General features: G+C 52.6%; 1 protein-coding gene across 1 annotated transcript in view; it reads left to right on the top strand.

Annotated features, from left to right (window-relative positions):
• Positions 1–7,767, top strand: part of MNT (MAX network transcriptional repressor) — a 45,729-nt gene extending 37,962 nt beyond the window's left edge. The window contains exons 5-6 of the mRNA XM_082492888.1: positions 4,254–4,446; positions 6,076–7,767. Of these exons, the coding sequence (XP_082349014.1) occupies positions 4,254–4,446; positions 6,076–6,791 (909 nt within the window). The 3' untranslated portion in view covers positions 6,792–7,767. The remainder of the gene's footprint in view (positions 1–4,253; positions 4,447–6,075) is intronic.
• The last annotated feature ends 7,856 nt before the right edge of the window (positions 7,768–15,623 follow it).

The following is a 15,623-nucleotide window of genomic DNA, read 5'->3' as shown; positions in this document are numbered from 1 at the left end:
TACTGCTGCTGTTGTAAGAAATGCCTGTTTTAGAAAAAATGTACTGGAGACTAACGCGTGTCTCTAAAGGTGTTTTTTCTGTTTGGGGGTAGGTAGGCGAGCAAGGTCAGAATGACTAAAGTTTGGCTGTGGCTGTGGACTTTCTACTGACGGCCAGGAAAACCTGGCACCTGACGTGGGCAGGATGATCTGCAGAGGAAGGTGCCAGATATCCGTCTGTCCGAGGGGCTGCTGGTGATGCGGCTCAGAGGGGACGCGGGAGACATGCCCCCACCCTCTTCCATACTGGCCATCAGTGAGAAGAAGGACAAAGGCAGGAGGGTCTCTGCTCCCCGTCCCTCTCTGGGAGGTTCCTGGGGGAGATGTGTGCCCACCGCTGCACAGGGGCCTGCGGGTCGGGGTCGGGTCTGTTCCTGCGCCCAGGCTCACCTTCAAACGCGGGGCACATGCGCAGCCCCCGCGGAGCCCACAGAGAGCGGGGCGGTGGTGGCAGGGGAGCTGCAGGAGAGGGAGGAAGGCTCCGGTTAATCGCACCCAGTTCATTGTTAGGCCAAAGCAGCTCAGCCAGGAGATCCGTCTTTACCAAGTGAGCCACGGTGAATTGCATCCTAGAATAGTTCTTGGAAGATTATTGGTGCCAGCAGAGACTCCAGCCCATCTGCTCCTTGGAGAGCACCCAGCCCGTGAGCGCGCCGGCCGGGGGGGCCGCTTGCAGGAGCCTCGGGAGGAGCGTGCCGTCGTGGCGAGTGGCTGCCGGGAGCTGGCACCCCGACAAGCCGTTCCCCAGCGCGGGGAGGGCCGGGGCGGACGGCAGCGCGGAGGGAGGCAGAGCCTGCGGGGATGGGCTTGGAGCAGCTCCACGTGCCGGAGCCTGCGCTGGAGGAGTGGAGCGCCCCGAGAGCGACAGAGCGAGCGCCGTGGCCCTGCTCGCTGGGAGACTCGTCCTGGTGCTCGCTGAGGGCTCGCCTGCCTTTTCAGTAATTAAGAGTTTGTAACTAATTGCCCGCTGCCCTGCCCATACCGCATAGCTGTGCTTTCCCCTGGTGCCGGGAGTCCTCTCGCAGCGGGGCAGGGAGCCAAATCTGCTTGAACACGCTCGCGCTGGGCGCGATACGGGTGCTGAGCCTGCGTGGATTTCTTTCTTGGGCTTCCTGGAAAGCTGCATTACTGTAGTGTGTCCTTTCGTTATCATGCCCTGTGCGTAACCGCGTGGAGAGCGTGTTTGGAGAGAAATACTGCAGGGAGTGGCGGGGCTCACGTCTGTACGCAGCAATTCTAGTCTCAGGCTTTCTCCTACTTGCTTCTTTCCTGGTTAGATCGTGAGAGAGAAGGCGTTCAGGCGAGTTCTCTTCTTGCCTATGCAGATGTGGGCACGGGAGCGTGCACCTTCCTCGTTGCCTCAGCTCTGCCCTCTGTGTCCCACCCACGTCCCTTCGCCGGCAACGAAATCAAAGCGCACACGCGGCGTTACTGTGTTTTCTGGGTCAGGCAAAGTGCTTCAGCCGCACTCAGTAGGATAACAGACGTTAAAACCAGCATATGGATTTTAGCATCAGCCACGTATGGATCTAAATGCCGTCTCTGGACTAGCGCATCATCTCAGCGCTGGTGCAGAGCCGGGAGTCCCCGTCCCCACGTACCTACGTCTCATGCACCGAAAGACCTTCCCTGCTGTCCCGGTAACTCCTCTCACTGTAGGCGACAGGTATGCTGGGATGTCCCAGTATAAAACCTTGGCACTGAGGAGTTGGCGTACTTGCTGCCTGCTTACAGTTTAAAAAGGAGCGAGAGGGACAGAAGTGCCCCCGTTGCCTGAAAACTGTCCTTTTCGAGAGGCTTTTAGCTGAGCTAAAGCCAGCGGTGCCAGGGGGCAAAGCATAAGCCTCGTGGAGAGTTGTCGTCTCCATTTCCGCATCTGGAATGATTGTGCCCTGCTAATACCCATTGTTTGGCCATTTTAAAAATACTTCCTTTTTTTGTTATTATCAGGACAAAGGTACTTTTCTTTTTTTTTTCATTTTACTTTTCTGTAAGAGGACAGGAGCTACCCTAGTCATTGTGTTGGCTTAGGCTGAATTAAAGGCCTGGCTGAACAGCCTTTAAAGTTATTCCTGGCTAATTTTTGAGATGAAAGCCCAGCAGAACCATTGAAGCGCCTGAGGTCAAGTTCTGATTGCAGTTGTCCTGGAGAACTTGAGAGAGAGACATATAGAGCCCGTTTTCAGAACTTCATGAGTCTGATCCTCTGCCGCTCTGCTAAGTGTAAGGTTTGCTTTTAAATTCGGTGCCTGCCAGCAGCGAGTCACAAAGAGCATCCCTGCAGGCTCTGTGGAGGGCTGTATAGCTGCTATTTTCAGGAGCGTGTATGTGATTTAGATCCTCAATGGTGAAACTTTTGAAAATAGACAGGCTATACATGGTTTTTCAGATTTCACTTATTTTGTCTCTTTTTATGCTTGTAGCATGTGCTGACCTGGGCTGGGGGACAGGTTCTCTGACCTGTTGCTATGCAGTGCTATGCTCCTGGCTTAAAATCTCATGAAACAGTACCTTCTGTGAAGATCAGCTATTGTTTTTCTGCTGCACTGCTCAGTAATTGATCCCCATCAGATCTGTGTGGTTTATATTTCCCATTAATGGTACTTGGCGTTTTTGTGTACTGCGCTGACTGATGCAGCATCTCTTCCCTCCCCTACCGATGAACGTACCAGATTTCCAACGCTGAGTGGGCATTAGCAGAAGACGAGAACATACACTGCTCCTTCGCATTTGACTTGAGGAGTTCCCCCGTGATGTGGGTATTGTTGCTGTTAGCCAGCTCTTCTAGGTCAGGAGCTCTCGGTGTGGTGTGTGTTGCTCAGAAGATAATTAGTACTTGTGCTTTTTCTTTTCTTCTGACCATGTAAAAGTTCCCTCTCTCTCCGTGATTTATGTGCTCATTCTGGAAATGCACTGTGATTTTGTGTAGACCTGCTTGGGCTTGTGTGCCTGAAGCTTGTCTTTTTTCCCCAACGACTGTCAGCTGGTTTAGTAAAAGGTACTATCTCTTCCTACGCACTTTTATCTTTGAAGTACTTCAGTATGTCTGTGGTTTTACCTTCCTGCATAAGAGCAGAGTTTTCTGCACAGGATTTCTGTCTTTGTGCAAGGACGTGGGGTATTTTCCACCTTTCTCAAGCCAGGGGCCAGCAGGCAGTTGCTGTGCAGGAGCGCTGCTGTCTGTGTAGATGTGCCCTTCCCTTAGGGCTGCTTGGGAATAGATATTAAAAACGCCAGAGCCCCACTCTCCGGGTGGCTAACGGCTAACTGACCGTGGTCTCACGTCCTCTCGCCCGGCGATCAGAGGGAACTGCACCCATTTCCCTCCCTTTGCACCTTCCCACCAGTCTGCAGTAAGCCCTAATCCTCTGCAAATATTTCACAAGGCAGGTGGAGTGAGGCTGGTGTTGGGAACCGAGTACTCACCCTGTCGCGCTAAACTGATGTTGAAGTGCAACGAGGAGCTCCCTTGGACTGAAACGGAAGAGAGGAGTGAACAGAGAGTCCCGGGTTATGTTGCTGCGCCTCCACCAAATACCTGTCTGGGGCCTCGGACAGCCTGCTTCATGGTCCACGCGCGCTCTGCACCCATGAGTTGTTTGTTGGTGTCCTTACAGAGGTTCTTTCCTGCCAGTGTTTGCACACACGTACCGTCAGTGTCCCGTGTTCAGCTGAGGAAGTCGGCAGGGTGGAAGTGCTGGGAAGGGTCTGGCTTCCACGTTACAGATATGAGTCATAGTCATAGTTCAGTGCTCTTGGATCTTAGATTTTTAAGCTCTGTTGGGGAGGTTAGAGCAAAGGAGGAAGAATGCAGGAAGAAGATTTCATCTTCTGGCCTTAGAGTGGCAGAAATACCTTTTTTTCGGAGAGAAAGCCTTCCAGCTTTTCCTGAGGACTTCTAGGCTTTGCGCTTACCCCTGCAGTTGAAGGGACTCACACCTGACGTGGTTAAGCATTTCAGTTTGGAGGCTCATCAGTTTTCCTTCAGAGGACAGAAAGCAGTTGGCCAAAGTAACCCTTTAGGTTTTCATGGCCAGCTCTTGTCCTTTCCCTTTCTGCCTGAATTCGAAAGGCGTAACTATATCTGAATACGTTTTACACCAGCATAACTGGTAATAAATAACCTGAGCTATGGACATGGGAGTGACCAGGTTATTGTAGGTTATACGTGTCTTTGTTCTCCTTATATTTCTTTTTCTTCCCTCTGTGTTTAGACTTTAAAGAGGAAGGAAAAAGAATATGAACATGAGATGGAGCGACTGGCAAGAGAGAAGATTGCTACCCAGCAGCGACTGGCAGAATTGAAGAACGAGTTGAGCCAGTGGATGGACATCTTGGAGATTGACAGAATTATTCGACAGACAGTTCAGCCAGAGGATGACCAGGCATCTACCTCGACAGCATCAGGTACCCGTAATTTTTCTCTTCTTGTAATCATCACCGTACGACACTGACACAGTATATAGCAGTGGTGGAGATCTTCATTTAGCTCCATCAAGGTTTCTTTGCATCCAGAATAAAGTAAAAGGTTTTCAAGTGGTTTGTAATCATTGATGGTGGCCTAATAATACACTGCCACTTGTGTAAAGTGAACTGAAAATCGCGCATCAACATTGGGTAGATACAAAGCGCAGGTTTGCACGCTCAATCTGCTGATACCTCACGTGGAGCTCCCTGCTTTCAAAACTTAGTGCTCCTCTTGTATAACCGTGCATCCCTGCTCGTTAGAACTGAGTGGCACATGAGCATCCTCGTGTATTTGTGTGCGGATGTGGGAGGGTGTTCAGCCACGTAGAGAAGAAGGAATTGGTACAGGAAGGATCACCAGAGCATTTGAACAACTTAATGAGCCTTCACGTTGTGTGAAAAGGATTCACAGTGAAGATGAAGTGATCCTAACGAATATCTGGCGTGCTGTTCCCAGTAAGCAGTTTTTGTGGGATAGGAGAGTGCATGCTTTGCTCCATACCAGTGATCTGCAGGAGGAAGAATAGGCAGTCGGTGGATGTACAGTGCTTTGCTTTCCAGAAACGAGGAGGCTGTAGCAGTCTGTAACCATTTGCAGCAGTTCCTTCAAATTGTGACAGCATTTGCTCTTGACACTCCAGGCAGACGATGCAGCGAGTTCCAGGAAGGGAAAACCTGAGTTTTCTGGTTCATTCAGGCTTGTATCGGGCTCACCACCTTTGAACACGCTCGCAGACACCGAGTGTAGGCTGATGGAAGTTGAGAGTAGGAGTGCTTTGTCAATAGGAGTCTCAGCCGCTCGCCTCTCCAGCTGTCCTCCACTGAAAACCATCGCTTCAAGCTACTACTAACCACAGAGCTTGCAAAAGGGAAGTGTCTTCCCTGGTTTTCCTGCTGCTTCTGTCTTCTGAGATTTTTAATTCCTACTGCATGGCTACATTTAGAGCAGACAGCGCAAGGTGCCCTGCTTGTCTGCTGGATCTCCGCAGGGTCAGCACGTTCCTGCCTTGCTTCCTTAGTTCCTGGACTGGACGAGAGTCCATTTTCCAGAACCGGAGGAGGAACTCGCCATGTTTCACCATGGCTTTTCCTTCCTGCTCTGGGAGCAAAGGGGTGGTACCGATCAGTGGAACAACTGGACAGGAAAGGACACCCTGTTTCTCTTCCCAGAAGGAGAGCAGAGCTCTTCAGCCCAGACGGAGTTCAGCGCGGGTGCTCTCCCTCTGCCTCTGCTGGCGCTGCTTCCCTCGCCGGCCAAGCGAGACCTCTCAGCCCGGTGTGAGCACCCCTCTCTCGCCGGGGCTTCGACCTGGTCCCGCCTGCTTGGCCCACAAGCAGGGAAGAGAGGGCTGTGCCACCCCACTGTGAGGGGTGTGAGCCCCATCAGTGGAGCGTGCCGTGCTGTGCCGTGCCATGCTGTGCCGTGCCGTGCCGTGCCGCCTGCCCGTAGCTCAGTGACTCCTCCTGCTGTTGTCTCTTCCTCCTGTGCTGCCTTGTAGGGAGGCTGCTTAGTCCAGTTCGTGCTCTGCTTTCTTTTTTATGGGAGTTTCTTCCTTTCGTTTTTTCCAGAGGGTGAAGACAACATGGATGAAGACATGGAAGATGACAGGCCAGTGAACTCATTACCAAAACTAACCCAGCGCCAGCACCCAGAGCTCCTGAAAGCCGTCCCTTCAAACGCTGCTTCCCACCACCCGGCGGTTCTGCCTCAGCACCTGTCCATCCAGCAGAAACAAACCCCAGCCCACGCACAGCCTCCCATCCAGACACAAGCACTGGTCCAGCCGCAGGCGATCGTCCCTGCACAGACTCACATCGTGGCGGCTTCGACAGTGCAATCGACTGTTATTGCCCACACCGCCACTACCCACGCTTCGGTCATCCAGACTGTCAACCACGTGATTCAGGGTCCACAGACCAAGCACATTGCTCACATTGCACCTTCCACGTCCAGCCCTGTGCAACTTACCACTGCTGCTCAGCCTATCGGCCACATCACTGTGCACCCAGCCACCATCAACCACATGGCCCACCTCGGCCAGCAGCTGCCCATCTACCCTCAGCCCGTGGCCGTCAGCCAGCCCGTGGTGAGCCATATTGCTCACACCATCTCGCACCAGCAAGTGAATGGAACCACAAACCTTGGCCAGCAAGCGGTGATGGCCAAGCCTGCTGTAGGAACCCAAGTTGTCCATCACCCGCAGTTAGTTGGGCAAACGGTCCTAAATCCGGTGACTATGGTAACCATGCCATCATTCCCAGTGAGCACACTGAAGCTGGCCTAGAGGGGATCGTCCGACGGCGAGGTCTTCGTTGGGAACCTTTCCTAAACTCCATACATTCCAACCACGTCCGACTCCGCGGGAGGGAAGTGCAGAACGCGCCCAGTGGCAGGATGCCGGGCTGGGCTGTCCTCAGCTGCCCAGTGACCACCTTGCCGCGGGCAGCGACAGACGGGGCCTCTCTGCACTTGAATTTTGCTAATCCAAGAAAACTTCACAGACAGTTGTTCATGGTGATTTTTTTTCCTTTTATGTGTAATCAGTGAAATATGGATATGATGTTCTTAAGACTTTTAATTTTCCCCTTTTATGTGTTGCTTCTTTGTAGAATAAAAATTGCTGATCTCTTTATTGAGACATTGCGTAGAATGGGAAAAAAAATCATAGAAGTCTATATTTATATATATGTGTGTATGTGTGTGTATATATATGTATATACATATATATAAATATATAACATTTGAAGAAGGCCTTTTGTAAGGTTGATTATTTTGCAGGATTATTAGACAAAATTCATTTTTGGAGGAAGAAGACAGAGTGTCCTCTCTAAACAAGAAACTTTAAGATAGATGGTTTGGTGGACCAGGGTACATATACAGTGACAAAAAAAAAAAAAAAAAAAAAAGAGTTAAACCACGTTAAAGGTATTTCCCGTCAATATATTACATTTCAAAAACACATCTAAAATCACTGTGACTTGTTATGGCATTTTAAGGAAATTCTCTGTCCTGTCTAATAAAAGGAAAAAGAATACACAACCAGACTTCATTTGTTGCAGTTTTATAAATGACTTGATTTTTATAGCTATGTCAAAAAAATAATGTTTTTTATTATTTTAATGGTTGGCAATGTTTTGTTTGGATGGTTTTTGGGGGGTTTTGTTTTTTGTTCTGGCTTGGTTTTGCTGATGCAATAATTGATTTTGCAGATCTCTCTGCATGGCACTCCCCCTTCCAGGATTCCTCCTGCCATCCCCAATCCCCCACGTTTCTTGGGTTCATGGTTGGTTTGCAGGGGCAGGTATTTCGTGCTGGCAACTTGCAATATGTTTATCTGGCCTGATAGAGCGGAACCTGGGACAAGAAGACCAACAGAAATTACGTAGATTTGCTGCATGGGTTACTTTCCTTCGTTAGTTTGTTCCTGAACTGACCATGTTTTAGTGTGGGAGTCAGTGGATTAGAAAATGGATAAAAGTGCATGTGGTATCTTCCAAGATGCAAGCAGTTTTGACATCTTTTTTTCTTTGGTGGGGGAAAAAAATATCTAGTCTTGTGTAGGGTATATATTGCAGGAGATCAGAATGTGTAACTTGTGTCTTACAGGCAACAGTGAGATGTGCACCAAAGAACAACGCCACATCCGAAGGGACCCTCTTGTTCACCCTTTCTGGTGGTTAGGGCAGATCTCATGGAAGCCAAACTCCCCCGGAGTCAGGAGAGGAGGGATATATATTGGCTCTGCGGGTACTTGCCCACCTGACTGGGAGGTTGCTTAGGACATGTTTCATTGCTGACGGGGTGTTCTGGTCCTTGCACCGTTGTGTGTGTAGTACTGCTATTAGTGATCTCTTTTCCGTCTTCCTCTCTTTGTGAAAACAAATACTCCTCAGTCCTTAATGCAGGCGAAATTCCTGCTGTAGCCAGCGGACGTTTTCCCTGGGACAGGATGGGAGGAAGGTCCCTGCTCGCCTCTGTCCGGGTACGCGTGGGCAGTGACGCCTGTTCGGAGCAGGAGGTGAGGTGGTGCTGAGCAGTCACCCCCTCGCTGTGCGGGATGGCTGCGTCTGGCTTCGGGTTGAGATCGTCTGCAGGAAAGTCCAGCAGGACTTTTGCCTGGTTGTGGAGTGCTGTGAACAGTGGCAGAGGTGCAGTTAAGAAAACTTGCCAGTTCCGCACCGTCCGTGCTGTGCTTGAAACTGTGCTGGAGACGGGAGCAACTACTGCAAACAGAGATGAAGCGTGATTGTGCCTTCTGAGCAGACTTGGCTGAGAATTGCATTAAATCTTTTTATAAAGCCCTGGGTTGCTCCGTAGTTAACACTTTCTTCTGGGTTTTTTTCTTTTTTTTTTTTCCTTACATCTATGAGTCCGTGAAGCCCGCGCCCGTGCTGCTAGCGCAGTTCCTACACCAGAGTGGACAAATCTTTAAGGATTCCTTATCCTTAAACTGCATTTAAACAGATTGTTCTCACTTCCAGTGCACCGTTGACACTGCGGGGTTAGCAGAATCGCCAGGGCTTTATCGTCTCCTTGTACGTGCGAGGGCTCTCCCAAGGACCTCGTGTCTTGTGTGCCAGTGTTGTGGAGAACAGCGTTAGATAACAGGACAGTTGCTCCTCATCAGAAACTCTTGAAAACTGAGTATTTGCAACAGGGTCATCTCCCTCCTTAGGAGGAACCGCGTGGCTTTGCCTTCTGTAGCTGCGTTAGGAGGGGGAGGAAGCTTCTTTCTGCCTTTTTTTTACTGTCCATCTCATAAAATAACAAAATCGAGGCAGGAAGCCTCATTTCTAGTCAAGAGTGGCTGAGCTTACTGGAGGAGAGAAAGGCCGGGCTGGGAAGCGGGGCTCAGCGTGGGGACCGGCCGAGAGCCGCTCTGCCCACCGGCGCCGTTCCCTGTGTGCCAGCTTGGCGGGAGCTGCGGGATCGGCCTGCGCGGGTTCCTCCTGCTCTTCTGACCTGCAGTTTTGCATGACGCCTTACTTTCTGCATGGAAAACTCTGCTCCCGCCTTCACCCCGTCGGCTTCTCATGCCGAGGCAGAGGCTGGGAACTGGCCGTGACCCAGGCGTGCAGCCGCTCTGCGTTTGCCGCAGTAAAAACCGTATGGGATGGAGAGAAGTGTTCCCGTTTTACTTGACGCAGGCGGATGAGCTTTCTGGGGGATTATTTAATGGCCTTTACTGTAAGGAGAGGTGATGCTGCTGACCTCCTCATCTTTTACTCCCTTATGGTTTAAAGGTAACAGCGTCACTACCCGGCTCACGTACAAGTCTGCATCTTTGCCTGTTTTTCTCTCCCCCTTGGAGTTCTGCAGGGCCGGTGTGTCTGAACCCCTTCACCGGTGTTCCCCTCCGCTTGAAGAACAGCTTGTCCCGCTCGGCCAGCCTGGGTGTCTTGGGTCCCCCCGTTCTCATCTGCCTTTTCCACGGCTACCAGAAATGTTTCTTTGGGGTTTTCCTGTTTGTTTTTAAAAGTCAGCAAACTTCTTTCTGTTCTGTGGGGAAAAGAGCAAACCACAGCCCTTCTTTCCCCGTGTCTGTCATTCCTGCTCAGAAACTTCGGATTTACGCTAATGCTCTTAGAAATTATGTTCAGTACTGTATAACAAGGGGCACTTTAGAAATGTCTCTCCTCCTTTGATATATGTGTTTTCCCTATGGAGAAAGCTATATATAAATATATATATATGTACACTTTGGGATTCAGAAGATCCAATTTGTCCCAAAAAAAAAAAAAAATCAATAAATATGAAGTTTACAAGAAATCTCTCCTGTTGTTGAATAATATTAGTTACTGGTAACCATGCCACAGAAAAAATAGCAAATGGGTTTCCTGTGTAGTAGTTTTGAGACGACTTTTCTGTCCCGTCAAGCCCGACTGGGAGCCCGTAGGTTAGCGGAGACGCTTCCACCGAGGGCAGGCTCTGGGTCCGTCACCCGCGGCACTGTGCTTCCCGACCTCCCAGCCTGCGTGCTCCCCACGGTTCTCGCCACCCTACCAACAGCACAAACGTGCTGAAAAGCTCAATCTGTGCTAAAAACTTCAGCCAGCGCAGTCGTGTTTGTTTGCAATAGACACCAGCAGACCCCTGTGAGCGAAACCCCTCGGGCAGCTACAGTTACACGCAAAAATAGTGGTTTGCTTTCACGGCTCAGCCAGGCCGGGGAGCGGGGTTGCGCTGTGCCAGCAGACGGGCGGCTTTGCTCCTCGGAGCCCGGCCCAGGGAGCCCCCACGGCTGCGCAGCGCCGGGTCGGCTGCCGAGGAGGAGCGGGCTGGCGGCCGGGCACCTCCGCTGCTCTGCTCCGGGCTGCTTTCCACTCTCACCTGCCGAGTGCAGGCAGAGAGGAATAAACCCAAATTGCTGCTTTACAGTTGTCCTGAAAAGAGTTCTTACAGCTGACACTTTAGATATGGGAATGTATTCGTGACCTCACTAATAAAAGTTAGCCAGAACCCCATAGTTTAGCTTAAGAAGGGAAACGACCTGATTTCCCACGTTCTTCGCAGTGGCTCGAATGGGGTCCGAGCGGCAGTGGGTCGGTCGGGCCTCCCTGTGCACGTGTGTGTTGGTGTGCGCGGCTTGATGCCTCCGTGGTGCTTTGCTCTCCTGCAGCCGGAGTTGGGAACAAGGTGTGTGTGAGACTCTTCTCAATTCCTGGGGCTGGTGATGGCACTGGCACCAGCCGGTCGCCGCCTCTTGCTGTCCGGCATTTGCGGTGGTCCTGGCTGGAGCCACTGCTGTCCTTTGCTCCTCCTCGGATTGCTCAGGATTTCTAAAGCTGATCAAAACAGGTGGGGAGGTCAAGGGAGAGGGAAAAGTTTAAAAAAGGCAGACAAACTACCAAAAGTAATTATAACCATTTTTTGCATGGTATCAGGTGGACAAGCGGTAGGAATTTTTTAATTCCCAATTAATGAGTTGGGTTTTAAAGCCCGCCTTAGTGTTACACTCCTGTCCTAGTACAGGGTGAGGGGTTGCCTTGGCTGGAGAAACCTTGGCGTTATTCAGAGTATCAACAGTCTCAGTCATGCCACCGCTGCTGGGGACGCGGTGACTCGTGCCCAGACCCGGTGACAGCCAGGCTCTCGGAGCAGCGTTCCCCGGGGCTCCTGCCGCTGGCATCTCCAGCTCGGCCGGTGCGCCACAGCGGTGGCAGCTGCTGAGGGCCACGTTGTCAAGTCTTGACTCACACCTTTCTCAGGCAAAACCCACGCTGATCTCAGGAAAGACTGAGGAGAGACTTGAGAATGCCACTGCCGGTGGCTGCTGCCCACTGCGGAGTGGGGCACAGGTTGCGCGGTGCCTCACGTGCAGTCCGGCTCCCAAAGCTGAAAATGTCATGCGAACGGCATCATTCTGTAAACCAAATCATTTTTATTTGAGTCTTAGCGCGACCATTGCCTTCAGCCTTCCTTTCAAACAAGTCCATTTTTCTGCTGGCGTTTGATTTGCAAAGAGCGAGAGGGGATGGACACGCAGCAGCCGCCGCCGCGCAGGGTAGTGCTGTTTCGCCCAGTTTGGGTGGGTTTCAGAGCTAGTTTGGGACCAAAAACATTTCTTGTGCATTTTTCTTTTATGACGATGACCCGCAGAGAAGGAATCGCATGCTTTGTTTGTGATTTGTGGTCAGGAGCGGTGCCCCCTGCAGGGGCTTGAGCAGTGCGGGGTTTGCCTGGGGAGGGGGACGATAGCCCTGGGGGGAGCCCTGGGCTGTCCAGGGCTGTGCCACATGGGGTGTTCCCGTGCTGTGGTGTTGCTGGAGGGTTGGTGGAGTGGAGGGTCACGGGCTGGTCCCCAGGCTGGTCCCGCGTGCCAGCATAGCCCTGCCTGGCAAGCAGAACCGGGCTCTGCCCGCCCAAGGGGCAGCGGGTGCGTGCGGCACGGGGGGCATAGCAAGGGCCAGCCAGTGACCCACCTCTCGCGCCCAGGAAACCAGGGCTGAACCCAAAACGCTGCCATCAGACCTCTGCTTCTGCACAGGGGGTGTGTGTGTGTCTGTCCATGCCGGGGTTGAATACTGGGTGTCGAAGGCAAGGAGCACTCGGGTGGGCAGCCCCTGGCAGGGTCGGGTTTTGTTTTCTTGAGCAGAGAGCTGGACAGAGGTGACGTCCCTTCTGCAGAGGCTTCTGCTCTTTTTAAAAATTGTACGCAATTTATCCGCGTAGGGAATGCACCACCAACTAATTGGCATTCAGCGTATTTACCGTGCAGGTCCAAAGATCGGCCAGGCTGCTGCCTGCTGGTCTTTGTCTGCTTCTCTCTTTTACTTTAATTAAAAGTGGCCTTCTGTAACAAAAGAATAAAAGAAACAAAAAAAAAAAACATAAAATGCCTTTGAGTGGTGTAGGTGGAGGTGAGACTATTGCTGCTTGTGTCGGTATTGGTGTGATTGTCTGTATGCACGCCTGTTTATATACGTATAGACATTCAATGCAAGACTTTATCGTGTCTCCGATTTTTGTATGTAGCCTGTGTCTCTTTTGGACTGGTTTGCATCCTGAGTGAATTTTTTGCATTTAAAAAAAAAAAAAAGTGTGGAAATTGTTGTGGGCTGGGCGGGTAGAGGGACGTTTGAAGACCTCCCCTGTGTGCCAGGGGAGAAGAACGTCATTTGCCCAGTGTGACGACGCAGTCGGTGCTTGTTTGGCCCCTTTGCTTTCCGTGATGTGTGCTGAAGTGTCCCCAGCGAAGGTGCGCGCTCTCAGCCTGGTAAATTGGTTGACCCCCACGTACCTGAGCAACATGATGGCTCAGTCCATTGACTTTTAGGCACTTGCTTAAGCTTAATTAGCCGTGCAGCTGCGCTGAGCTGGGACCTGACTGCCTTAACGCTGCCGGAGACGGCGTGGGGGTGGGCAGCTGCTGAGCACCTCACAGGTGAGACTCCTCTGAGACTTCGCAGCTGGGCTTTTTCTTGAGTGAGCAGTTGTTCGTTTCAATCTTACTTTAATTCTAAAAGATACTGGAATGAGGAAAGGAAAACTGTCATACTTCTGGCTTGTTTTCCATCCCTTGCTATCATTTTGAACAGATTAAAATTGATTATAACACTATTTTTAGTTTATTTTTTTCCTTAGTCAAACGTCCGTTGTTAGGAACAGATGTTTAGCATTAAGGGAAATAGGATAGGGTCAGTCACGGCACCTTTCTCTTCCTGCTATATAGAGCTTAAAAATGATAATACAAAATTTGAATTATCAAAATACCAGCACAAGCGCAGCATCGGGTAGGTGCAGCCTTGGTGGAGGCTGTGTTTGGCTGCCTCCATGCTGAGTCGCTGGGCCAGCGCTCCCGCTCGCCCGGAGCTGGGTAACAGCGTGCGCAGCCAACACGTGCCGCTCTCCTTTATTCCCCACTGCCTGCAGGGCCAGCGCAGGGGACGGTGCTGTTCTGCGCTGGGAATTTATATTCTTACCCATGGTAGGATGCCGTTTTGCTCCCTCGATGGGATTGCACGGCTCTGCTGTAGATCAGGATGAGGCCCATCAATTCGCACCCTCTCTTTGTACTGTGAAAATGAATTCGGGTGAAGGAGCGCTGGTGGCGGATGCAGAGCCCTGCACGGCTCGCAGGGGGAAGGCTCGCCTGTGTCAGCTCTCACTTCCAGGGAAACACCCCAAACTCCCATCCCGTCTCTGCACGGGGCTGGAAGCCCACCCACACAGGGCTGTACGCCTCCAGACGAGAAATCCTGGTACGAACGCCTTACGGATTTGCCTTAACACTCCGATCCAAAAGAGTGTTTCCTGACAGAGTGAGAAATCGGGTCCTCATTGCATCCACCCAACAATTTATTTGCATCTGGTGAAGCGCCAGCCTGGGCACCGCTGGGTGAGGAGCTGCGGTGGGAGTGGGGACCTCCCGTCCCTGCTGCCCCCGCGTCCCGCGCCGCCCGTCACCACCCTCCCGGCAAAAGGCATTGACCTTTATGCTCCCTGCGCGCTCTGCGTTGGGAGCGTTTCGCTGAAGATGGCGATGGCCGGGGCAGAGCGGGTGCCAGCGCTGCCCCGCAGAGCCCTGCGCCGCCCCGAGCACATGACGGGAAAGCCGCCGGCTCGGCACCGCGCACCCCGGGCAAATGCCGTCGGTTTACAGTGAGGACGTGTCACAGTGTCACCAATCTACTGAAATACTAAATACTGAAAAAACGAGACTGTAAAAGATTTTTATGTGTTTGAATACATCTGCTATGTGAAAAAAAAAAAAAACAAACCAACTAATTTTGTACATATTGTATTTTTACTATTCAGCTGTACTATACTGGCTCTTCATGCTCCAGAATTTAGGTATCCGACATGAATAATATCCATGTAATAAGCACTTGCCTGAAATGAATATAAAACTGAAATAAACATGCACTGAAATCTGAGCCAGGACTCCGCGTTGTCCTCCGTGTGCCGGGGGTGCAGGTGGTTCCCTTCGTCTGCCGCGTTCCCCTCACAGCAGCAGCGCTTCCTCAGCGTGTCACCACCGGCGGCTCCGGCCCTTCCCCGGCCCGAGCCCGCAGCTTCTCCCCGCTCGGGCCGGGCCGGGCCGCGCTGAGGGACGCCGCCGAGCGCTGCCTCGCGCCTCCAGAGTCTGTGGCGACCGGGGAGCCGCCGCCCGGCCACCGGCCCCGCTCCCCACACAGACAGCACTCGGCCGCAGCCCAGCGGAGCCGCCCTCACCCCGCCCGCCCTCACGCTGCCGCCTCAGGGGGAGGGTCCCACCAGGCCCCGCCACCTCACCAGGTGAGGTGCCGGGCCCCGCGCTGTCCTCGGCGGCGGGTGCGCTCGGGGAGGGGGGTTTGAGAGCGAGAAGGAGCGGTAAATACCGCCGGGGGGTGGGGGGAGGGGGGAGGGGGCTGCCCCCGCCTGACGGCCCGGTGAATGCTCTCTCCCCCGCAGGTGCTGCCGCTGGAGCCCCGGGTTCTCCCGGCTTCGTTGCCGCCGGGAGGAGGACGCGGAGCCCGGTAAGGCGGAGCGCGGGCGCGTCAAACCTCTCGGGCGGCTTCGGTGGTATCGGGACTTGGGGGAGACCGGGGGGAGACACACAGACGGGGACTGGTGCCCCGGGGGGGGCCCGCGGAGACCCGCCCGGGGCTCGGGAGGTCTTTAGAGCGGGGCCGGC

Source organism: Vanellus vanellus (genome assembly GCF_965231255.1).
Source record: "Vanellus vanellus genome assembly, chromosome: 19".
NCBI lineage: Eukaryota > Metazoa > Chordata > Aves > Charadriiformes > Charadriidae > Vanellus > Vanellus vanellus.
This window is presented reverse-complemented; position numbering and strand designations above follow the sequence as displayed.